General features: G+C 42.7%; 1 protein-coding gene across 3 annotated transcripts in view; it reads left to right on the forward strand.

The window, feature by feature from the left end:
- Nucleotides 1–25,421, forward strand: part of LOC127449836 (uncharacterized) — a 48,485-nt gene extending 23,064 nt beyond the window's left edge. For 2 of the 3 annotated variants that reach the window (XM_051713421.1, XM_051713423.1), the window contains 7 exons: nt 271–363; nt 706–792; nt 8,802–8,867; nt 9,063–9,158; nt 9,829–9,918; nt 24,090–24,108; nt 24,202–25,421. In XM_051713421.1, coding sequence (XP_051569381.1) covers nt 271–363; nt 706–792; nt 8,802–8,867; nt 9,063–9,158; nt 9,829–9,918; nt 24,090–24,108; nt 24,202–24,295 — 545 coding nt within the window. In that variant the 3' untranslated portion in view covers nt 24,296–25,421. The remainder of the gene's footprint in view (nt 1–270; nt 364–705; nt 793–8,801; nt 8,868–9,062; nt 9,159–9,828; nt 9,919–24,089; nt 24,109–24,201) is intronic. The other variant, XM_051713422.1, reaches the window with a different exon arrangement.
- The last annotated feature ends 388 nt before the right edge of the window (nt 25,422–25,809 follow it).

Consider the following 25,809-nt stretch of genomic DNA (forward strand, 5'->3'; position numbering starts at 1 on the left):
GTTAATGTAGTGTGTCTGTAGGACTCTAAATAAACACAATAAACACATTGCAGTGATGCCCATACTGTATGTTAATATTTAAATATGGGTGCAAATAGTATCTGACACTATTTGCACTAGGGTGTAAATAGCATACAGTATACCATTATTTGCACCACGGTGCAAATAGCATCTACCATAAACATTTTACAAGTACTTTCAAAGTGGACTTTGAAAGTTTAATCAGTGTATTTTTATTATAATTTTTTTTTTCTTTTTTTTACAATCTAGTCATCTTCAGAAGGTGCATAATGTTAATATTAGTTCTTCTGGATATCGGTATGGCGATGTTTGTTCATCACAGCATTTTGGAAATGGAGAAAGGTATGCTAAATATAGTTTTAAAAACATTTCAATTAACTTTAATAAAATTAATCTACAAATGTACACATTTTCAGTGTTTCTTGTTTTGTGTTATTTGAAGTAGATTTGTCAGCCAAAAACTGGTTTGGATTAGCTTGAGACAGACTGGCTTGGACTGGGACAGTGATCAGTCCATTTTGTTCCTCTGTTGTTGCATGCACTTGACTACTATAGTTTTGTACTTTTTCAAGAAATTGTATTTTGTAAAAGTAAATAGGCCTATATTTTTTTTTAATCAACAAAATATGTTGATTATATTATTATGTATGTATGTACTGTGTGTTTGTTTGTTTTAATTCACAGAAATTGTTGGATGGACGTGTGTCTTCTTTTTTCTCCAAGTCCTGCGGATGATGGCATTCTTTGAAGACTGTGTATACAGTGTGTACAGTAATTATTTACATTTATGCATTTGGCTGATGCTTTTATCCAAAGCAACTTACAGTGCCCTGATTACAGGGACAATCCCCCTGGAGCAACCTGGAGTTAAGTGCCTTGCTCAAGGACACAATGGTGGTGGCTGTGGGGACTGAACCAACAACCTTCCGCTTCAAATCAAATCAAATCAAATCACTTTATTGTCACACAGCCATATACACAAGTGCAATGGTGTGTGAAATTCTTGGGTGCAGTTCCGATCAACATAGCAGTCGTGACAGTGATGAGACAGTACCAATTTACAATAACATCAAATTAACACAGCACAATTAAACATCTGTTATACACATAATTACACTCAACAGTATACAAATAATAACATACACTGTACAGTATACAATACGCACTATATAGATACACATTAATCAATAAAAATAAAAAATAAAAATATATAAAAAGTATATATATATATAGAATGTACAGTATTGTACTGTATTGACATTCAGGCTGTCGGTTGATAGTCAGTTGTTAAGAGAGAATATAATATAATAATAATATAATTTATGACAGTCCAGTGTGAGATATAAGAGTAAGGGTAATAAAGTGCAGTGCTGATGTATTTGATCGTGGGAGATCAAGAGTTCAGAAGTCTGATTGCTTGGGGGAAGAAGCTATCATGGAGTCGGCTGGTGCGGGTCCTGATGCTGCGATACCGCCTACCTGATGGTAGCAGTGAGACCAGCCCATGGCTCGGGTGGCTGGAGTCTCCGATGATCCTCCAAGCTTTTTTCACGCACCGCCTTGTATATATTTCCTGGAGGGAGGGAAGCTCACCTCCGATGATGTGTCTGGCAGTTCGCACCACCCTTTGCAGTGCTTTGCGGTTGTGGGCTGTGCTATTGCCGTACCAGGCGGAGATGCAGCCAGTCAGGATGCTCTCTACAGTGCAGGTGTAGAACCGTGTGAGGCGGTTCATTCCAAACTTCCTCAGCCTTCTCAGGAAGAAGAGGCGCTGATGAGCCTTCTTCACAACGACTTCAGTGTGGATGGACCATGTGAGTTCCTCAGTGATGTGGACACCCAGGAACTTGAAGCTGCTGACTCTCTCCACTGGTGCTCCATTGATGGTGATGGGACTGTGTTCTCTGTCTTTTCTTCTGAAGTCCACCACAAGCTCCTTTGTCTTACTGACGTTGAGGGAGAGGTTGTGCTCCTGACACCAGTGTGTCAGAGTGTGCACCTCCTCTCTGTAGGCTGTTTCATCATTGTCAGTGATCAGACCTACCACCGTCGTGTCATCAGCAAACTTAATGATGGCATTGGAGCTATGTGTTGCCACACAGTCATGTGTGTACAGAGAATACAGGAGTGGGCTGAGAACACAGCCCTGTGGGGCTTCAGTGTTGAGGGTCAGTGAGGAGGAGATGTTGCTGCCTATTCTAACCACCTGGCGTCTGCTTGACAGGAAGTCCAGGATCCAGCTGCACAGCGAGCTGTTTAAGCCCAGAGCCCCGAGTTTCTCATTTAGCTTGGAGGGTGTTGAATGCTAAGCTGTAGTCTACAAACAGCATTCTCACATAAGTGTTCCTTTTTTCCAGGTGGGAGAGAGCAGTGTGTATTGTAGATGCAATGGCATCATCAGTGGAGCGGTTGTTGCGGTAAGCAAACTGCAGCGGGTCAAGAGAGAGAGGCAATACAGAGCAGATGTAATCTCTGATTAGTCTCTCAAAGCATTTGCTGATGATGGGGGTCAGAGCAACAGGACGCCAGTCATTTAAACAAGTTATTTTTGATTGTTTTGGAACAGGCACAATGGTGGACGTTTTAAAGCATGTGGGAACTACAGACAAAGAGAGGGAAAGGTTGAAAATGTCCGTAAAAACACCAGCCAGCTGGTTCACGCACGCTCTGATGACGCGGCCCGGAATGCCGTCTGGGCCCGCGGCTTTGCGGATATTCACCCGTTGGAAGGATCGGGTTACATCCGCTACAGAGACGGAAAATGAACTAACCTCTGTAGCTTTGGCCGCGACAGCTCTCTCCGCGAGGGCGGTGTTATTTCCCTCGAAACGAGCATAAAAAGTATTTAGCTCATCCAGGAGAGAGGCAGCGGTGTTCATGGCGGAGTTTTTATTCCCTTTAAAGTCCGTGATGATGTTAATTCCCTGCCACATGCTTCTAGAGTTGGTGGTGTTAAACTGTCCTTCAATCTTGTTCCTGTACTGGCGTTTTGCGGTTCTGATAGTTTTTCGGAGGGCATAACTGGCTTCTTTATGCTCCTCCGCGTTCCCGGAATTAAAAGTGGAGGTCCGCACATTAAGTGCCGCGTGAACATCGCTATTAATCCATGGTTTCTGATTTGGATAGATCCGTATTGTTCTGGTCGGAACGACGTCCTCTACGCACGTTCTGATGAAACACTCTCGATGCTCTTTCAGAGGCGGACCGGAACATCTCCCAGTCCGTGTGATCAAAACAGTCTTGTAGCGTAGAATCTGATTGGTCCGACCAACACTGGATCATTCTGAGGGTGGGTGCTTCCTGTTTCAGTTTCTGCCTGTAAGCGGGCAGAAGCAGAATGGAAGAGTGGCCCGATTTGCCAAATGGTGGGCGGGGGAGGGATTTTTAGCCATCCCGGAACGGAGAGTAGCAATGGTCCAAAACCCGGTCCCCTCATGTGTTGTAACTAATGTGCTGGTGATATTTTGGTGCGACTGATTTTAAACTGGCTTTGTTAAAGTCCCCGGTCACAATGAACGCGGCATCAGGGTGTGCGGTTTCCTGCTCACTTACATTCCCATACAGTTCCTTGAGTGCCCGGTCTGTGTCGGCTTGTGGGGGAATGTACACAGCTGTGATAATGACCGCTGTGAATTCCCTCGGTAGTCAGAATGGTCGACACAGAAGCATGAGAAATTCCAGATCAGGAGAGCAGAAAGACTTGATAGAATGTATGTTCCTCTGATCACACCAGGATTTGTTGATCATAAAACATACACCACCTCCTCTGCTTTTACCTGAGAGGTCTTTCGCTCTGTCCGCTCGGTGCACGGAGAACCCCGCGGGTTCAATGGCTGAGTCTGGAATCTCCGCAGACATCCAAGTTTCCGTAAGGCAGATAATGCAGCAGTCCCTTGTATCTCGTTGGAAAGAGATCCGCGCTTTCAGCTCGCAGAGCTTGTTATCCAGAGACTGAACATTTGCCAGTAGAATAGTGGGTAGCGGGGGTCGATTTGCGCGGCATCTTACTCTGATGAGAACGCCAGCTCTGTTTCCCCTTTTCCTCCTGCGTTTCCGTGGCCGTGCTGCCCAGACAAAGGGCTCCGCTTGCATGTTTGTAAACAGCAGGTCGGCATTGAGGAATGTGAAGTCCGGTTTACGGTGTGAGATTGCTGAACCAATGTCCAAAAGTGTTTGTCTGTCGTAGACAATAAGGCAGACAACATCCAAGACAAAAAACATAAGAATTGTGAACAAAACAAACAAAACACTACTATGTTGTGTCAGAGCTCGCAACGCAGCAGCCATACTCGGCGCCATCTTGAGTCCTCCACTTGAGTCCACTTACCAGTTCAGTGCTTTAGTCCACTACACCACCACTCACCCCGTGGTGGTGGTGTAGTTTTTCCTATATGTTTCAATATATTCAAATAATGCCAAAAACTGAGTGTCTATTTGCACTAAGTGCGGATAGCCCCTCTTGTTGGCAAAAGCTATTTGCACCGCCAATCATTGCTCAAGAGCGCCACGACAAATTATTTTCAGGTCAACTGGTGTGGGCAGAGAAATTGAACTGATTAACGGATATTAAGTAGGTTAAGAAAACTTAGTTATTATTTGCACTCGAATAGTATGGTGGGAACACATGAGTTTACAACAAACCGTGCCCTCTTGTACAGCTGTAGTGGCTCAGGCAGTAAAAACAGTGTGAATGTGTTTTTTTTTTATGCTGGCGACACCAATTTGAATCCCACACTTTGTCCCATTTTTTTATATTTCCTATAATACTACTTACAGGATAATAAAAGTGATCACTCACAGTGATTTGGTCACAGTGAAGGTTGGGCAGTTAAGAGAAGGGTTTGATCTGGATGAAATTAACCATGGTTTTACTGTACTAATATTGTAGTAATATTGTAGTAACCATGTTTAATTTTGTGGTTACTATGATTTAACTACAAAATGCCATGATGATACTATGGTTACTGAAGTAAAACCATTATTTTATAAAGGAAGGTAAGGTTTAGGTTTAGGTGTAGGGGTGTTGTAGGGTTTCTGTGGGACTCTCAATAAGTACAATATAAATGCTTCTTTTTTTTGCTTTTTACACAGTGCAAATAGCCTCTGCCTTAAAAATCTCATTGCTCAGTATCTTAGTTTGGGTCTTTGCAAACGAGTAAAGCAGTGGTCTCCAACCTTTATTCATCCGAGAGCTACTTTTTAAAAAATGAAGGTGGATGAGAGCTACATGTGTCATACATTACTTACTTTCACATGATGTATCACAACTGTCAAATTAACAACCCCAGTAGGGGTCTACTACACCCTCTATGTGAAAATAGCATTTGTGTGAATTTTTGTGATTTATTTCCCTCTAAAATTATTGAGTGCTGTGCTCAAAAAACTGGACATGTGTATGCTTTTGGCTGCTCCATATCCAGGGGTGTCGGACTGGGGTTAATGATGGACCTGAGAAACAGGGGCCCTGACTGGGGGGGTGGGGGGCACAGAAAGGCTATATCAGTATTTCATGATATTATCACATGTAGAGTGCATCTAAATGCATTCAGCAGGAGATGCTGGCTGCATCAGAATTCTTAGGCAGCTGACTTGCTGCCTAATTAGTTGATAACATTAAACCGACAGTGTTTTTGAATGGAACTCTAAGGAAACTGTCTCAGAACAGTAGAAAAAACGTATTTTCATCTTACCTCTGTATACAGCCAACAAAGGCAGCATTTTTCAGTTTTCAGGCACAGACATAGACAAGGAGACGGTGTGCAACAGCAAAAGCTTTCTATGCCCATGGAAAGTTAACCCTGGGGCCTGCAGTGCCTTGCTATGCCCCTGTCCATATGTTTATAGCTGTAAGTGAAGTTAGGTCAATTAAAATTAGTTTATAAGAGTTATATTGAGATTTAACCACATAATATGATAATAAAATGTGTTTGTGTAAAACTTGATTAATCCTTCCTAACAATTAATTCCAATAAAAAAATAAATAAAAAAAAAACAATCCTTAACAGACCAAATTTATTAAAGCCTCTGAATTTACAACAAAACTTAATCTGAATCTGGGATTGCATCAATCTCCAAAGACGATATCTTCTCAGGTGCAAAAATTGGCACACTAAATAATTCTATAAATTGACATCAGTCCTCAATCTTCTCCCTTTGGGCGCTAAGGGAGAACATTGAGCTAACAAATGCTGCAACAATTATATAATTTTCTCAATTCATCAAAATGGACAATTAAAATGAACAACCTTTTCTTGCATCTTAGACAAATCTTTCTCACTGTCGCCTTGGGTGATGTCTGGGTCTTCCGGGGTCTGGTGGTGGTCTGGGTCTTGGAAGGTGTGGTCTTAAAGCTGAAGTGTGTAACTTTTGGTGTTAAAATATTTTCTCTTATCCTAGTTTAATATGCAGAGACAACAATAAGTAAGCCATTCAAAGGTAAATTTGATCAAAAATTGTAAACACTGTGTCTCTATGGTCTCACGACTCAATGTTGTGAGTTTGGGGTGAGACTGTTTGTTTGATCAATAGCAGACGGGGCGTATTCAGAAAGCTTGTTTGAAAACAATGTTTATTTTTGCAATTTCATGCGGTGGCGCTATTGGCTAAGAAATTACACACTTCAGCTTTAACTTCAGCTCTGCCAGACACTGAGCTTACATGTTCAATAGCTTTTATAGCCTAAAACATGTCACAGGGCAAATTTGAATCTTGGTTAATGCACAGCTGTGAGAACATTTCAAGGCGGGTGTACATGGTGCGAGTTCTGACCCTCCGGAGGGTCTGCAAACATTACAAGTCAATTTATCTGATAATAATACAGATGCAGTGGTACACGACAAGACTTAACGGCCTGGTGAATTCAGAAGCAAGCGCATTAATTTTCACGCTATTTATCATTATAAGACAAAGCCAGAGGAGGACATTGCTTTAATTCCTTGTAGCTTGCGATTTAAAAATAAAAAAGACTGGCATGCCCAGGGGCTGCATTAGCTGAAAACTCATCTGCCGATTTAATATATATATATATATATATATGGATAATTATTACAAATCCTGTCCAACATTTGACAGATTTAGATTTCGAAGGGAGGAAAATGACTGTGTGATTTCATGACTGCATACATCAGTTGGCAGTGTGTTGCTGCCAGTTACTGCATGATAATAAAGCACAAAAATGTACAAGATTTAAAAGAAAGTGCGGAACATTTAGACACTGTTTCTGCCTGTTATACTTGGATTTAATCTAACTACAAACATGACGTTTAATGCAGTAATTTTAGTGGAGTAGGCAACCTGTATTATTTAGCTTTGACGTCGGCTACGTCCTTCTCATCTGTGATATACTGAAGAAGATCTGTGAGGTCTTGTTCATGTGAATGCGCTTTAAAGCAGCACGTAGCAAAGTTTAAAAATCTTGTTTTAGAGCAGTGGTTGATTGACAGGTAAAAGTTTCAACCTAGAAGTCCTTGGTCACACGCGCTTGGAGAGTAAAGAAAAAAATCAATCACATATCCACTATTGTATGTATACAATCATAACAGATGCTATGCTCCCCTAAATATAGCCTTAAAACCGAAATGAAAGCAAGTATGATGAATAAAAATAGATTTAAAACTCTGTCTGTCAGAGTGATAAAGATTGTTTTGTAGTGCAACCCGTATGGCAAATGATTTGTTTGAAGAGGAGAAAACAGCATGGCTTTCTGTAGAATCCTTCTCAGTGATGTGGTCGTGAATAACATGGTCGTGAAAAAGCCATGTTTTTTTTTTGTTTTTTTTTTTTCTAATTTAGAAGGCCCAATTCCCAATGTGCTTTTATGTCCTCGTGGTCGCATAGTGATTTGTCTCAATCCGGGTGGCGGAGGATGAATCCCAGTTGCCTCCGTGTCTGAGACGCCAACCCGCGCATCTTATCACTTGGCTTGTTGAGCGCGTTGCCACGGAGACATAGCGGGTGTGGAGGCTTCACGCCATCCACCGCAGCATCCACGCTCAACTCACCACGCGTCCCACCGAGAACGAACCACATTATAGCGACCACGAGGAGGTTACCCAATGTGACTCTACCCTCCTTAGCAACCGGGCCAATTTGGTTGCTTACAAAACCTGGCTGGAGTCACTCAGGATTCGAACTAGTGAACTCCAGGGTTGGTAGCCAGCGTATTTTACCACTGAGATACCTAGGCCCCCCGCAATTAACCATGTTTATGATTACTCTTCTGCAAACCACAAGAGCCATTTCTTTACTGTAAATTAAACCATACTGTAATTTTGCTTCAAGAAGGTTATTTCTTATTCAATGTCCATCTTTTCATTTATTGGACAGTTTACCAGAAATTCTGAAGACTGTTCACAAGTATCTAGATGTGTTTACCAGTGATAATTCTCCACTCATTAAAGTAATTTCTTCAGTCGAAGAATGGCATTCCCTTGGCATTCATATTTCTTAAACTGTTACATTTTGGGAACACCCTGTTATTGATTTTAGTTTTGTAGTTATTGTTAAATAACTAGATATTAGTTGTTTACTTTACTGTTATACTGTTTTGTTTTTTATGGTAAATGAAGCCATCTTGTAAAAAATAAATGGAAAAATTACATCCAGAATTTAATTTGTTGTAAACCTTCTAAAGGATCTTAACAGGGAAAAACACAAGCTCTCTGAATGAGTGAAGCATGTTGTTATTTCTAGAACAGATGTGTGTTTTAAGGGCACCTGAAGACAAATCAATATTCTGTTTCTGCTTTAAACATGATCATATTTAAATTGTTTTCACACAGAGGCTGAACCTTCAGAAGGACGACAAAGACAACAGACTGAGACGGATCAACAAGGATCATATCTGTGTAATTAGTGATCTATTACAATATGACTACAAATAGTAATCCTTTAAATCATTCATTTATGTAGAATATACTAATGTATTATTTATATACCTAATGATTAAAATACCTTATGATGGCATTTTTATAAAGTTTATAAAGTATTTCTTTGGATTTGTTTTTAAAGGTTTAATGATGTTCAATGTTTGTTTGTTGCAGTGTCTCTCTGTAATGTGTTCATGTACATGTTTGGAGCAGTTGGTCTGATTTTGTTGAACTCTATTACACTGACAGCAGAACTGATACTGAATACAGGTGAGAGAACATTTAAAATTATACTGATTGTTTTGAAATTGACAGAAAGCTCATAGTCTTTGAAGGTAACGTATTCAGGGACTTCCCTAGAGTGACAATGGCTGTTGCGTTTCTTCTGTTGCGTTCTGTTCATGTTGTACTTTTATAGAAAATCATCTTAAGTATATTACCAAATGTGTAAGTTTAGTAGTACAGTACTGATCATTCACTGGGGTATACAGAAAATATATAGAGTAAGCACACCTCATACCATGGTCTATTTGAATACTTGGTTCTGATTGGCTGGAATGTGTGTTTTAAAACCTTTTGATGCAGAGGTAGTTCCAGTCAGATGAATCATTATTCTAAAGGAATGTGCTGGCTATAACCATCTGTAGATAAAAATAACAGTAAACATTTTTATTCTTCCAATCAAAGTTTAAGCTGCAAAATATAAATGACAGCTTTAATTTTTCAGTGCTGGCAAGTGGCCATAATATAAGCAGGGTAATCCACAACTAGGAGTATGTTAAATAATTGAAATGCACTCTGTCTCGCATCACGTGGTTCTTTGCATCTCTCTAATATATTTAAATATTATAAGTACTTCATTTGTCTTTACCTTAAATCTTCTTAAGTTGCCTTTATCTTTATGTACTTCATTCTTTTTTTTTTTTTTTTTTTTTTTAAGAAAATGGTCAGCGTGTTGTGAAGGACATGAGAGTCGTTGTATTTCCATCTGAATGTGTTTTTGTCCTGTATTGGTTCATGTGTATTTTCTGTAAGTATTTTTCTACTTTTCTCTTTTTTTAAAGAAGTGTTTTGTCTTTACATTTGAATGTTTCTCTGCTTTTTGTGAACTCTATATAGATTCCTGTATTTTACACATGGACTGTGATGTCTGTGTTTATGTGTTGATTTCCTAGAAAGCTGCTGTTGTTGATTGACGTTAAGTGTGTTTAATAAGACAGACTCTAGTTAAAAAAGTCCTACTATATGTTTCAGCAGCTAATGCTAAAAATGTGATGTAAATGCATATTGTTTTGAAGGAGGTTTAATGTTCGTAAAATAAGGCTAACATTGCTCATTCTGATTTAGTTGGTATGTTTTTGTTGTTGTGAAGTCTAATCAATATATGGGAAGTTCAGGGCTTTCTCTTAAAAGTTGTCACAAGTTTTGTATCTCAATAACTACAAGGTTTTACATTAATGAGAGAACACACACACACACACACACACACACACACAAAAGCCACACCGGCATGCATTCATGCAAGGGTCAGGTATATAATGAAGGAATACTTTAAAGAAATGTTTGAGTTATGTGCTCCAGACAAAGGGATTTTTCATAAATATTTTATTGGAGCATGTTGTCACATGTATTAAATGTCTTAAATTTATGCAATTTATCAATTACAATATTTGTTGTCCAAAACAATGGATTGATGGGCGAAGCTTTAATGATCAATGTTCACATGAAACCTGTCTTGAGAAATAATCTCTGGAGTAAGTGACTGTGTGACAACTAGCCCCAGTACAATATATATATATATATATATACAGGTGCATCTCAATAAATTAGAATGTCGTGGAAAAGTTCATTTATTTCAGTAATTCAACTCAAACTGTGAAACTCGTGTATTAAATAAATTCAGTGCACACAGACTGAAGTAGTTTAAGTCTTTGGTTCTTTTAATTGTGATGATTTTGGCTCACATTTAACAAAAACCCACCAATTCACTCTCTCAAAAAATTAGAATACATCATAAGACCAATAAAAAAAAAACATTTTTAGTGAATTGTTGGCCTTCTGGAAAGTATGTTCATTTACTGTATATGTACTCAATACTTGGTAGGGGCTCCTTTTGCTTTAATTACTGCCTCAATTCGGTGTGGCATGGAGGTGATCAATTTGTGGCACTGCTGAGGTGGTATGGAAGCCCAGGTTTCTTTGACAGTGGCCTTCAGCTCATCTGAATTTTTTGGTCTCTTGTTTCTCATTTTCCTCTTGACAATACCCCATAGATTCTCTATGGGGTTCAGGTCTGGTGAGTTTGCTGGCCAGTCAAGCACACCAACACCATGGTCATTTAACCAACTTTTGGTGCTTTTGGCAGTGTGGGCAGGTGCCAAATCCTGCTGGAAAATGAAATCAGCATCTTTAAAAAGCTGGTCAGCAGAAGGAAGCATGAAGTGCTCCAAAATTTCTTGGTAAACGTGTGCAGTGACTTTGGTTTTCAAAAAACACAATGGACCAACACCAGCAGATGACATTGCACCCCAAATCATCACAGACTGTGGAAACTTAACACTGGACTTCAAGCAACTTGGGCTATGAGCTTCTCCACCCTTCCTCCAGACTCTAGGACCTTGGTTTCCAAATGAAATACAAAACTTGCTCTCATCTGAAAAGAGGACTTTGGACCACTGGGCAACAGTCCAGTTCTTCTTCTCCTTAGCCCAGGTAAGACGCCTCTGACGTTGTCTGTGGTTCAGGAGTGGCTTAACAAGAGGAATACGACAACTGTAGCCAAATTCCTTGACATGTCTGTGTGTGGTGGCTCTTGATGCCTTGACCCCAGCCTCAGTCCATTCCTTGTGAAGTTCACCCAAATTCTTGAATTGATTTTGCTTGACAATCATAAGGCTGCGGTTCTCTCGGTTGGTTGTGCATCTTTTTCTTCCACACTTTTTCCTTCCACTCAACTTTCTGTTAACATGCTTGGATACAGCACTCTGTGAACAGCCAGCTTCTTTGGCAATGAATGTTTGTGGCTTACCCTCCTTGTGAAGGGTGTCAATGATTGTCTTCTGGAGAACTGTCAGATCAGCAGTCTTCCCCATGATTGTGTAGCCTAGTGAACCAAACTGAGAGACCATTTTGAAGGCTCAGGAAACCTTTGCAGGTGTTTTGAGTTGATTAGCTGATTGGCATGTCACCATATTCTAATTTTTTGAGATAGTGAATTGGTGGGTTTTTGTTAAATGTGAGCCAAAATCATCACAATTAAAAGAACCAAAGACTTAAACTACTTCAGTCTGTGTGCACTGAATTTATTTAATACACGAGTTTCACAATTTGAGTTGAATTACTGAAATAAATGAACTTTTCCACGACATTCTAATTTATTGAGATGCACCTGTATATATATATACTACCAGTCAAAAGTTTTGAAACACTTGACCGAAATGTTTCCCATGATCTAAAAATCATTTGATCTGAAGGCGGGTACTTAAATGTTTGAAATTAGTTTTGTAGACAAAAATACAATTGTGCCACCATATTAATTTATTTCATTATAAATCTAAAATGTAATAAAAAAAATTAAAATTTAAAAAAAGAAAGATTTTGAAATTGATGACTTGGACCAAATAATAAAAAAAAGCAGCAAATAAGTGCCCAACATAGATGGGAACTCCTTCAATACTGTTTAAAAAGCATCCCAGGGTGATACTTCAAGAAGTTGGTTGAGAAAATGTCAAGAGTACATTTTAGGCAAAGGGTGACTGCATTGAAGATGCTAAAATATAACACAGTTTTGATTTATTTGATTTGACAAGCCATTGAATCATACGGTGTACTTAGTTTTTCACACATGGATTCTCCATTTTGGCTTTATTTTTGTTAAATAAATCATGACACAGTGTAATATGTCATATGTTGTTGTTCATCTGAGGTTGTATTTACCTAATTTTAAGACCTGCTAAGGACCAGATGATTTTTATTTTGTCCTGATACATAAAACCACAGAATTCAAGGAGAGTGTACTTTCTTTTTCCCATGACTGTATAGTGGAAAGAAAATGTATGTGAACCCTTTGGAGTTACCTCCATATATATACATTTGTCTTAAAAATTCAAATTATTGTATTGTTCTTGTTCACAATGTATGTTGGAAAAAGTATGTGAATCCCCCCCTAGGCTAATGGCATCAACAAAAGCTAATTAGAGTTGGCAAACCTGGCATCCAAATAATGAAATGAGGTTGGAGGTGTGGGTTAGAGCTAAGTATATGCTGACGAGGACCATGCCTCGCAAAAAAGAGATCTCAGAAGACCTACGATCAAGTATTGTTGCTTTACACCTAGAGTAAGGGCGGGGTATTGGTACAGATTTCCCGATTTGATTAGATTCTGATTCACAAGCTCTCGATTCGATCTCAATTCATATGGGTATATTTCAGTTAAAATGTCCCTTTTGCTTACATATGAAATTAATTCTCTCCCAGCTAATGCTGTGAATTATACAGGGGACCTTCTAACTAGGTAAATTATGTAAATATTAATTTTACTAATTATATTTTACAAAAAAAAAATTTTTTTTACCACTCCACAGATTTAATATTAGAAAACGTCATGGTTACTTGTGTAACCTACATTCCCTGATGGAGGGAATGAGACGTTGTGTCAATGTAGTGACACTAGGGGTCACTCTTGGGAGCCCGAGACACATCTAGTCTTTGATAAAAGGCCAATGAAAATTGGCGAGTGGTATTTGCATGCCACTCCCCCGGACATACAGGTATAAAAGGAGCTGGTATACAACCACTCATTCAGGATTTATGCTGAGGAGCCGATATAAGGTCCGGCTATTTCAGCGGGTAGTTCAGCGTTGTGGCAGGAGGGACACAACATCACATTCCCTCCATCAGGGAATGGAGGTTACACAAGTAACCATGACGTTCCCTATCTGTCACTCACTCGACATTGTGTCGATGTAGTGACACTAGGGGTCCCTATACGAAACGCCACAACTGGCTGAACTGTGTTATGTGAACTGGCGGTATGTGTGCCTCATAGCCAGCACACCAGGTCGACACGTAACCTCCCCCAACATAGTTATGAGTGTCGAATGGCCCTTTTTGGGGACAAGTCGACTACCCAAAAGATAGAGACAGGCTTAACCCAGTCGTGGCCTCTTTTCCCCTTCTCTTTTTTCCACTCCCTAAAAAAGAAGGGGGATTATCCGACTGGGCCGCCAGGTCTAGTCAGGGGGTGTCCCTCCCAAGGGGAAGACACAGCGGAGACCACACCTCGCCCAAAGAGAGGAGAGGATATTTAAGTGGAAGATTACATCACATGGTCTTTCCAATCATGTGGAGAGTCTTCAAGGTAAATCCTGTCCAATGGGGGTGGAGTTACTACAAACATGGAGACTGGGGCAGAGGGGCTTTGCCCAAGGAAGACGCAGTTTGCCAACAGGGAAACGAACTAGCGGAAGATATACATCGCATGGGGTTACCTTACAGGGAACCGCCACATGCGGAGCACCTACCCCAGAACAGGACTCTTAATTAGCATGTGTACTGGGCCGGCAGCGAGTCTCTCCGAAAACTCGACTGCCACAGGGCTCGGAGGAAGTCAACCAGGGAACAAAGTTTGTGAAAACTACTGGGAATTAATGGCACACATCTTCAGCTCCAAGGGAGGTGGAAGGCGCAATGTGCAAGCAATAAACCCGGCCAGCTATCCCGGGCTTATCCGCTTGTGTTGCGTGCCACTACCTGGGATGAAACCGGTTCCACCTGGAGGTTGTAGAACCTTGCAAAGGTGTTGGGTGTTGCCCAACCCACTGCTCTGCAAATGTCTGTTAGAGAGGCACCTCTGGCCAGGGCCCAGGAAGCCGCTACACCTCTGGTAGAATGGGCTCGTAGCCTTACCGGGGTGGCATGTTCTGGGCGAGATATGCCATAGTTATGGTGTCAATGAGCCAGTGGGCGATCCTCTGCTTGGAGACAGTGCTTCCTTTCTGCTGTGCACCAAAGCAGACAAAGAGCTGCTCAGAGATTCTAAAGCTCTGCGTGCGATCCAAATAGATGCGTAAAGTGCGCACTGGACACAGCAACGACAGGGCTGGGTCTGCCTCCTCCTGGGGTGGCGCTTGCAGGTTCACCACCTGGTCCCTAAAAGGGGTGGTGGGAACCTTGGTCACATAGCCCGGTCGGGGTCTCAGGATCACGTGAGAGTAACCCGGACCGAACTCCAGGCACGTTTTGCTGACAGAGAACGCTTGCAGGTCACCTACCCTCTTGATGGAAGTGAGCGCAGTCAGGAGGGCAGTCTTCAAGGAGAGTGCCTTAAGCTTGGCTGACTGCAAAGGCTCAAAGGGGGCTCTCAGTAGATCCTGAAGAACTACGGAGAGATCCCATGAGGGAACGAGGCATGGTCTGGAGGGATTCAGCCTCCTGGTGCCTCTTAGGAACCTGATGATCATGTTGTGCTTCCCTAAGGACTTACCGTCGACTGCGTCGTGGTGTGCTGCTATGGCAGCAACATACACCTTCAAGGTGGAAGGGGACAGTCTCCCTTCCAGCCTCTTCTGCAGGAAGGAAAGCACTGATCTGACTGCGCATCTCCGGGGGTCTTCGCATCGGGAAGAACACCACTTAGCGAACAGTTAAAGGCATACAGGCGCCTTGTAGAGGGGGCCCTAGCCTGAGTGATCGTGTCTACCATCGCGGGTGGTAGACCGCTTAGGTCTTCCGCATCCCATCCAGGGGCCAGACATGGAGATTCCAGAGGTCTGGGCACAGGTGCCAGAGGGTGCCCCGTCCCTGAGAAAGAAGGTCCTTTATCAGGGGAATTCGCCAGGGGGGAGCTGTTGCGAGGAGCGTGAAGTCGGAGAACCATGTCTGGGTGTGCCAGTAGGGTTCTACCAGGATGACCTGCTCCTCATCCTCCCTGACCTTGCACAGGTTCTGTGCAAGCAGGCTCACTGGGGGAAACACATATTTGCGTAGGCCAGGGGGCCAGCTGTGTGCCAGCGCGTCTATGCCGAGGGAAGCCTCGGTGAGGGCGTACCAGAGCAGGCAGTGGGAGGATTCTTGGGAGGTGAACAGGTCCACCTGTGCCCGTCCGAAAAATGGAGTCTCCACTCTCCCCTGAGGGTAACCTGCCGTGACAGCGCGTACGCTGTAGTGTTGAGGTTGCCGGGGATGTGAGTGGCTCGCAGCGACTTGAAGCGCTGCTGACTCCAGAGGAGGAGACGGCGGGTGAGTTGTGACATACAACGAGAGCGCAGACCGCCTTGGTTGTTGACATATGCTACCGTTGCCATGCTGTCTGTCCGAACTAACACGTGCTTGCCCTGGATCAACGGCCAGAACCTCCGCAGGGTGAGCAGAATTGCCAACAACTCGTGGCAGTTGATGTGTCAATGCAGTCGTGGGCCCGTCCAGAGGCCGGCAGCTGCGTGCCCGTTGCAAGCAGTCGTGACCACGACGTGCCTGGAGACCAGTTCTAGAGGAACACCTGCTCGTAGAAATGAGAGGTCGGTCCAAGGGCTGAAAAGACGGTGACAGATCGACGTGATGTCCACGCAATGTGTCCCATGGCACCATGCCCATCTTGGGACTCGAGTCTGGAGTCAGTCCTGAAGCGGCCTCATATGCATCAACCCGAGCGGGGTGGCCACCGCCGAGGATGCCATATGCCCCAGGAGCCTCTGAAAAAGTTTCAGTGGAACCGCTGTTCCCTGTTTGAACGCCTTCAAACAGGCCAGCACCGACTGGGCATGCTCGTTCGTAAGGTGCGCCGTCAAGGAGACTGAGTCCAACTCTAATCCAAGAAAAGAGATGCTCTGAACCGGGAGGAGCTTGCTCTTTTCCCAGTTGACCCGAAGCCCTAGTCGGCTGAAGTGTGGGAGCACCAGGTCCCTGTGTGCGCACAACATGTCTCGAGAGTGAGCTAGGATTAGCCAGTCGTTGAGATAGTTGAGAATGCAAATGCCCACCTCCCTTAACGGGGCAAGGGCAGCCTCTGCGATCTTCGTAAAGACATGAGGAGACAGGGACAGGCCGAAAGGGAGGACTTTGTACTGATACGCCTGACCCTCGAACGTGAACAGCAGGAAGGGTCTGTGTCGAGGAAGGATCGAGACGTGAAAGTACGCATCCTTTAGGTCTACCGCCATGAACCAATCTTGATGCCGGACGCTCAACAGAATGCGTTTTTGCGTCAGCATCTTGAACGGGAGTCTGTGTAAAGCCCGGTTCAGTACTCGCAGGTCCAAGATTGGCCGCAACCCACCGCCTTTTTTCGGTACGATTAAGTAGGGGCTGTAAAACCCTTTCTTCATCTCGGCTGGAGGGACAGGTTCTATCGCGTCCTTCTGTAGGAGGGTAGCGATCTCCGTGCGCAGGGTGGCAGCGTTTTTGCCCTTGACCAAGGTGAAGTGAATACCGCTGAACCTGGGCGGGCACCTGGCAAACTGAATCGCATAGCCAAGTCGGACGGTCCAGATCAGCCATCGCGACGGATTGGAAAGCGCGAGCCACATGTCCAAATTCCGTGCGAGGGGGACCAAGGGGACAACGTCATCGGACGTTCCGGCAGGTGGGGCCTCGCGGCGGGGCGGAACGCGAGGTGCCACAGCACGTCATGGCCGTGCTGAATCTAGGGACATCGAAGCACTTACCTGGCTCCTTGTGACTACCCCCGGAACAGCCTGGGACGGGGGAGGAAGAGGCCTGTCCTCAAAACCCGTGGAGACTGCCACATCGGGGGCGGCTGTGTGCCACAGCTGGGCGCTCAGGGGCGGAAAGGGCACCGCTGGAGTGCCAATCCTGCAAGAAAAAGCCCATGGACGGTAGTCGTGGTGACGACCGTACGCACCTAGTATGTGACCCAGGGAGGAAGGAAGCCGCTCTTTTGCTGAACTGTTGGGTACCGCAGCCACTTGGGCATGCGGCCAAATCAAACGAAAAGGCAACAAAAGATTTTCCACCCGGCCCTCCACCGGGGATGGAGTGGTCTTTCTACCAGCTCCACGTGAGTGGGTTCCCTCGTCCCTGGTTCGCCCGTCTCAGGGGCGCTTCGAGGACCTCCGTGGGTTCTTCGGCGCCGGCTGTGAGATGGTGGCGTCGGCTTCCTACGGTGGGCTCCGGGCCGAAGGGGCGGGCTGCGGTGGAGCCGGTGCAGTCACTGCAGGGGGACGCCCTTGGCAACGAGCAGACAGGGTGCGGGCTCTTGAGCCGCGCTGGAGCAGGATGTGCCGGATCGCCTCTGTTTGCTGTTTCACCATCGAGAACTGCTGGGCAAAGTCCTCGACGGTGTCACCGAATAAGCCCGCCTGGGAAATGGGGGCCTCAAGGAACCATGTCTTGTCGGCCTCGCCCATCTCGACCAGGTTGAGGCAAAGGTGGCGCTCCTGGACCACTAGTGTGGCCATCATCTGCCCGAGAGATCGCGCCGCGACCTTCATCTCCCGGAGAGCGAGGTCATTTGCCGAGCTCAGTTCCTGCACCAAATCTGGGGTGGAACTACCCCCGTGCAGTTCTTTCAGCGCCTTGACTTGGTGGACCTGCAGGAGAGCCATGGCGTGCAGGGCAGAGGCGGCTTGTCCAGCAGCACTGTAGGCTTTAGCCGTCAGGGACGACGTGAGCCTGCAGGGCTTGGACGGGAGCTTGGGGCGTCCACAGCAGGTGGCGGCGCTCTGCGGCCATAGGTGCACCGCGAGCACCTTATCCACCAGGGGAATCGCCATATAGCCCTTGGCCGCCCCGCCATCAAGGGTAGTGAGAGCGGGGGAACTGCAGAGTCGGGGCCGGGCAGTAAAAGGTGCCTCCCATGACTTCGTCAGCTCCTCATGCACTTCCGGGAAGAATGGCACTGGAGCAGGGCGCGGCTACTTTGAGCAGCGCCGCAAGCCCAGAAACCAATCATCAAGCCGTGAGGGTTCAGGGGAGAGTGGAGGGTTCCACTCTAACCTGATGCTCGCGGCCGCCCGGGAAAGCACGTCCGTCATTTCGGCATCAGCCTGTGACTGGCCGATCGTCCCGAAAGGGGAAGCCCAGCTGAGGCTTCTGCATCCGACTGGACAAGCCTGCTCTCCGATGCTGCGCTCGAGAGCTCATCATCTTCGCGGGCTCCCAACAAGAAGCCAGACTCGCCATGAGACGAGCCGGCAAACTTATGCTGGGGAATGGGAGGTCCGCGGGGGGGATACCCGGCAGAGACGATCCCATTGGGGTCCCCAAATCGCCCCATTGCTAGCTGCACTGGCCTCATACCCATAGGTAGAAGTACTGAGGCGGGGAGCCGCTGGGGTGGCTTGCTTTCTTACGAAAGCAAGCCGCAACCGCAACGTTGCCATGGTCATGTTCTCGCAGTGAGAACATGAACCATTCACAAACGCTGCCTCCGTGTGGGTCGCGCCCAGACACGAAAGACAGCGATCATGACCATCCGAAGTTGAGAGATAACGACCGCAACCAGGAATAACACACAATCGGAAAGGCATCTTTAAAAAGACGCATCTTTAAAAAGACGTTCCGTGTGTGCGCTCTTTTAGAGAAATATATATTCTTTTAGAGGGGAAAAAAGCTCTTTCAGAAAATATACTCTCTAGTTTTTCTGCCGAAGCACCCAGGGGCGTTCTCTGCAGTGCACCATTTCAGAGGAGGGAGAAGCCGTTGAAATGCGGTGTCAGATCCAGCAGAGGTGAATGAACAGTAGTATTCAGCTCAATGAGCATGACCGTTTGGCTCCGAAGAGAAAATCTGAATTAGTGGTTGCATACCAGCTCCTTTTATACCCGTATGTCCGGGGGAGTGGCATGCAAATACCACTCGCCAATTTTCATTGGCCTTTATCAAAGACCAGAGGTGTCTCGGGCTCCCAAGAGTGACCCCTAGTGTCACTACATTGACACAACGTCGAGTGAGTGACAGATAGGGAACTATAGTTTTGGCAAGTTGTTTAGGACATCTACTTTGTGCATGACATGAGTAATTTTTCAAGACAGATAGTTTCACTTTTAATTGACTATATCACAATTCCAGTGGGTCAGAAGTTTACATACACAAAGTTAACTGTACCTTTAAGGAGCTTGGAAAATGCCAGGAAATTATGTCAAGCCTTTGGACAATTAGACAATTATCTTCTGATAGGAGGTGTACTGAATTGGAGGTGTACTTGTGGATGTATTTTAAGGCCTACCTTCAAACTCAGTGCCTCTTTGCTTGACATCATGGGAAAATCAAAAGAAATCAGCCAAGACCTCAGAAAACTAATTCTGGAAGTCTGGTTCAATTGGGAGCAATTTCCAAATGCCTGAAGGTACCACGTTAATCTGTACAAACAATATTATGCAGGTATAAACACCATGGGACCACGCAGCCATCATACCGCTCAGGAAGGAGACGCATTCTGTCTCCTAGAGATGAACATAGTTTGGTGCAAAAAGTGCAAATAAATCTACAGCAAATAAACAGCAAAGGACCTTGTGAAGATGCTGGAAGAAACAGGTAGACAAGTATCTATATCCACAGTAAAACGACTCCTATATCGAAGAAGCCACTGCTCCAAAACCATCATAAAAAATCCAGACTAAAGTTTGCAAGTGCACATGGGGACAAAGATCTTAATTTTGGAGAAATGTCCACTGGTCTGATGAAACAAATATTGAACTGTTTGGCCATAATGACAATCGTTATGTCTGGAGGAAAAAGGGTGAGGCTTGCAAGCCGAAGAACACCATCCCAACCATGAAGCATGGGGTGGCAGCATCATGTTGTGGGGGTGCTTTGCTGCAGGAGGGACTGGTGCACTTCACAAAATAGATGGCATCATGAGGAAGGAAAATTATGTGGACATCAGCCAGGAAGTTAAAGCTCGGTCGCAAATGGGTCTTCCAAATGGACAATGACCCCAAGCATACCTCCAAAGTTGTGGCAAAATGGCTTAAGGACAACAAAGTCAAGGTACTGGAGTGGCCATCACAAAGCCCTTACATCAATCCAACAGAGAATTTGTGGGCAGAACTGAAAAAGTGTGTGCGAGCAAGGAGGCCTACAAACCTGACCCAGTTACACCAGTTCTGTCTGGAGGAATGGGCCAAAATTCCAGCAACTTATTGTGAGAAGCTGGTGGAAGGCTACCCAAAAAGTTTGACCCAATTTAAACAATTTCAAGGCAATGCAACCAAATACTAACAAAGTGTATGTAAACTTCTGACCCACTGGGAATGTGATGAAAGAAATAAAAGCTGAAATAAATAATTCTCTCTACTATTATTCTGACATTTCACATTCTTAAAATAAAGTAGCGATCCTAAATGACCTAAGACAGGGAATGTTTTCTATGATTAAATGTCAGGAATTGTGAAAAACTGAGTTTAAATGCTAAGGTGTATGTAAATTCTGACTTCAACTGTATTAGTTTTTCGCCATTTTGTTAACATTTTAGCTTTTTAAAAATTAACAAATGAATGTATTTCATCAATAAAAATTACAGTGTAATGCATATATTATATTTTTCTTACATTTTTATTGTTTAATTACATAATTTTCACTATTTACAGGTATTTACATTGATTTGTTAAACACATGCTAAAAACCGGTACTGTCTCTTAAAGGAAATCTAGCAATTCTGTAAACTGCGTCTTTAATTGAGTGCATGTTAAAGCTGCACTATGTAAGATTTTTGGCTAGAAATGAACAAAATTTCATTAATGATCAAGTGCTCCAACAATACGTCTTGCAAACCATGTTTTTGCCTTACCCCGATTCACTGGGTTAAGCCTATAATAATTATATGTATTTTAGAGCTGTTGGGACAGATTTGCCAGGAAATTGCCTAATTCCGTCAGTCATCAGTGCATGTTTACGTCATGTCCATAAATAAAGAATAGAAGGTCTAGCTATACAGCGTGTGTGTGTGTGCGGTGATAGGTGTGGTGGTAGTCTGAAGCTGACAGCTTGTAGCCACAAAAAATGAGCAACATTGACCATGGATCATTCAAAATGGCAACCCACTGGGGAATCACCCGTTTTCAAAATAAAGAAACCTTGAACGGAGAACAGTCTGCAAGCAAAAAGGGAAAGCGACAGAGCCCGTAATAATAAAACACGAAAAAACATCAGCTTGGCGATGGTGACAACTCAGAGATCTTAACGGATTTAAAACCCAGAGATGGAGTTTTCTCGCTAAACAGGTAAGATATTTTATTGGACCGATAGTTAGCCAGGAAGCTTTCTTAGCGCGGTAGTTCGTTAGATAGCGTTAGCCATTTTAATGGGGCATTTTATTATAGATTGTGGTACTGCAGTGCTTGATTTCATTTTCGAAGAAGGACAATAGAAAATTTTTTTACTTTATGCTGTTAACAATGCCAATCTCTAAACCAGTTACTACCTTGGTCTGTTTGCCTGCTAGCTAAGTTATAATAGTTTCCACTGTTTGACATTATCTGATATAACTAGCAATTGTCATGTCAATGTCATCGCTGCCTAACTTTTGTAACGTTATTTATTTTGAAACAATTGTTTTCAATGAGTCAAAACAACAGCAGAAGATATGCTACTTACTAGCTAATAAGACATATTTTCAAATATCTTTTTCATCCTTTATTTATTTTTTTGAGTGGAGGTGGCAAGTTTTGTTATCGTTAGTGACATTTGCTGTGATAAGTTGATCACCTGTAACCATGGTTACACCGGTACTCCTCAACCCATTGGATTCATCTGCACAGAAGAGCAGAGCCAAAGCCCAACTCACTTTATAACCAAAACAGTGTTCCTTCGCAAAGAACTTGCATTTTTATGCTTCAACCGAAAAGCCAAAAGTTACATAGTGTAGCATTAACGAAAGAGACTCAAATGGCATTATTTCGTTTTTATTATGCCTGATTACAATTAAATGTTTATTTATTTTTTTGTTGTTGTTTTTGATCAACAATTGACTTTAAAAAACAGAGAGAGTATTAACTGTAACGTTATTTAATGACAAATCGTTTGTGTGTATTTCGTGTTTGGACACACACAGAGCCCCTTTTACTCTCAACACGCAATGAAAGGAATTCTCCACCACTGTGCTACACAATTACCAGTGAGTGAAATCTAAACCATTACCAGCCAGTTAGTGATTTCCTCTCATTTCAGTGGAGGGTTGCGCACAGGAAAAGATAAATCCTTGGCTTTTGAGAATTGATTTTGAATTGTCCAAATAAAATAACATATTTATTTATTTTTTGGCCCAGCCCTACCTAGGGTAATAGCTAAAACTTGAAGGAACTGGTTAATAACTGGCATCACATACCAACATGAAAAAAATCATGTATGTTGGAGGGAGATTTGGGGCTGCTTTGGGGCCTGGACCGCTTGCTATCATTGAGGGAAAAATTAATTGCCACGTTTATCAAGATATTCTACGGGATAATATCAGGGTGGCTCTGGGCCAGCTGAAGATCAATAGAAGTTGGGTGATGCAGCAGGACAATGACCCTAAACACATAAGTAAATCCACTACAGAATGGCTTCAAAAAAAAAAAAGAGTCCAGACCTTAACACAATATAGATGCTGTGGAATGACTTCAAGAGAGCTGTTAACACCAGACATCCTAAGAATATGACTGAGCTGAAGCAGTTCTGTAAAGAAGAATGGTCCAAAATTCCTTCTGAACATTGTGCAGGTCTAATCCGCAGCTACCAGAAATGCTTGTTTGAGGTTATTACTGCCAAAGGAGGATCGACCAGTTCCAAGGGACCACTTACTTTTTCCACAGCACTGTGAATGTTTAATAGAATGTGTTCAATAAAAAAAATAAAAGATTATAATTGTTTGTGTGTTATTAGTTAAAACATGTTGTGTTTGTTCATTATTGTTATTTTTACCATGGTCTGTTCGAATACTCGATTCTGATAAAGCTATGGAATGCATAGGTAGTTCCAGGCAGTTTTAACCACATTTCGATAATAATGCACCAATTCTGCTGTCCTCCGTTGCAAGAGTTTTATGCCTCTGTTTAACTGCCTCCTGAAGTGAATATAGTGTTGCGAGCCTGATGAGTCTAGCCATGGATTATCCCTTAGATGAAGATCAAACCAGATTTTAAGACAAATTTATACATAAATGCAAGTAATACCAAAGGGTTCACATACACATATCTTTATTGCTACTGTATTTTATTATTCTCTCATTCTTTCTCTCTCTGTCTCATGGCTCTTATCACACAGGGAAGACAAGAAAACCTGAGTAAGTTTTTTAATCAGTGCCACCTCTGATATTTGTAAAAATCTTTGTACATCGATATTCAGTCTGGTATTTCAATTTTGTTCTTTATTTCAGATCTGTAAACGATGGAAAGGAAATTATGAATCTCTCAGACGTTAAAAAAAAAACAAAACTGAGAGCTGTAGACAAAATGTTCATGTTTGTTTGAGTTATTAATTATCATCAGTATATTCATAATCACTTAATAGCATTATTGATAATTTTCATTACATTATCACTTATTTTTTCACATTATGTTGTCTAATATGCATGCCTAAAATCTAGTGTAAGTCAAAGTTATATAAGTATTTTATGGAAGTCTTATATAAGTTGCAGACACTTGTACTGTTTGGACGTAAAGTTGAGATAACGTTTCAGATACATGTTTTTCAAATTAAGAGGGGAGGAAAAGTAAAGTGGGCTGTTTAAACAATGGAGAAGTTTTGTTTTTTCCTATGGTTGTACTTAAATATGCCCTGTACAGTTAACATCTTCAGAGAAAGACTGAGAAAGACCAAGCAAGGCGAGAAGACCACCTGATGACACCATTGTCCAATTGAAAGTTTACTTTCTCTCCTATGTCTGATAACTAAAAATAATTAAAAATGTGTTATTTCTTAGCAAGTAACTGGTGTTTGGCTCCATGATTTCACAACAGGGAAAAAGACGTAAATTTAAAGTCTTCAGAGCAAAGACTAGTTTTGCATTTGTAAAGCAGAATGTGCCATGAAATGGTGTGGCCTTTTCTTTAAAATGCTATATTGGTGATTGAGTCATTTCAAAAGTGGGAATAAGTAAACTTTTTCTTTATTTATATTTCTTTACAGCACTTTCTGTAAATGTGATTTGTTATGAAAGTGTGAATCTATTTCTTTATGTATTCTGTTGTGTATTTCTCAGTTCATGGTACTGTCCTACAAAGTCAAAATGCAGTAACTACACCACAATGAAACTAAGAAGAATGGCTTTTTTATATTGTCTAGTCTAATATAGATTATGAAATAGTCTCACACTGTTTTCGGAGTATATCTGAGTTAAACCCATCTGTCACAGGATATATCACTCGTCAATTTGTTTAGTTACTTAATTTTGTCTTTCCAGGATAATATAGATGTGGTGAACATACATTTACGACAATGTTACTATTTGTCTCTCTTTATATTACATGGTGTTCTGTTTTATTATTTTTCTAATATAAATCTGGTAGTAGAATGTTTTCCATGAAAAATTTTTTAGTGATACAAGCCTTCACCATGTTCTGTAAATGCTGTCCTGGACACCCTTATGTAGAATAAAGTAGTTTTTTCTAAACCTTGATTTGATGTCATGTGAGTGTACATACATTTGAAATATAGTTACACATATTTACCCTGTCTGTTCTGTCTCAGTGTAACTCCCTCCAGTGCCATAACTCCAAATAAGCACCATTGTTCGCTATAGCCAGAGTATTGAGAGGACTCTCACAAAACTGACTCTCATCTCACTAATCACTACCTCTATATTTAAACCCTGTTAGCTCTTTAGCTCTTAGTTCTTTGCTAAGTCTTCCCTATCTGTGGATTGCATTTCTGAGCGTTACTTTCTCTGTATCCCCACTCTTCTGAGTTGAGACAACCATTACAGAAGACTTCGCCTGGCATGGATCCAGCAGAGCTTTTGCATGTTCGTACAAACTCTCCTCGC

This window comes from Myxocyprinus asiaticus, chromosome 13, assembly GCF_019703515.2.
Source record: "Myxocyprinus asiaticus isolate MX2 ecotype Aquarium Trade chromosome 13, UBuf_Myxa_2, whole genome shotgun sequence".
Classification (NCBI taxonomy): domain Eukaryota; kingdom Metazoa; phylum Chordata; class Actinopteri; order Cypriniformes; family Catostomidae; genus Myxocyprinus; species Myxocyprinus asiaticus.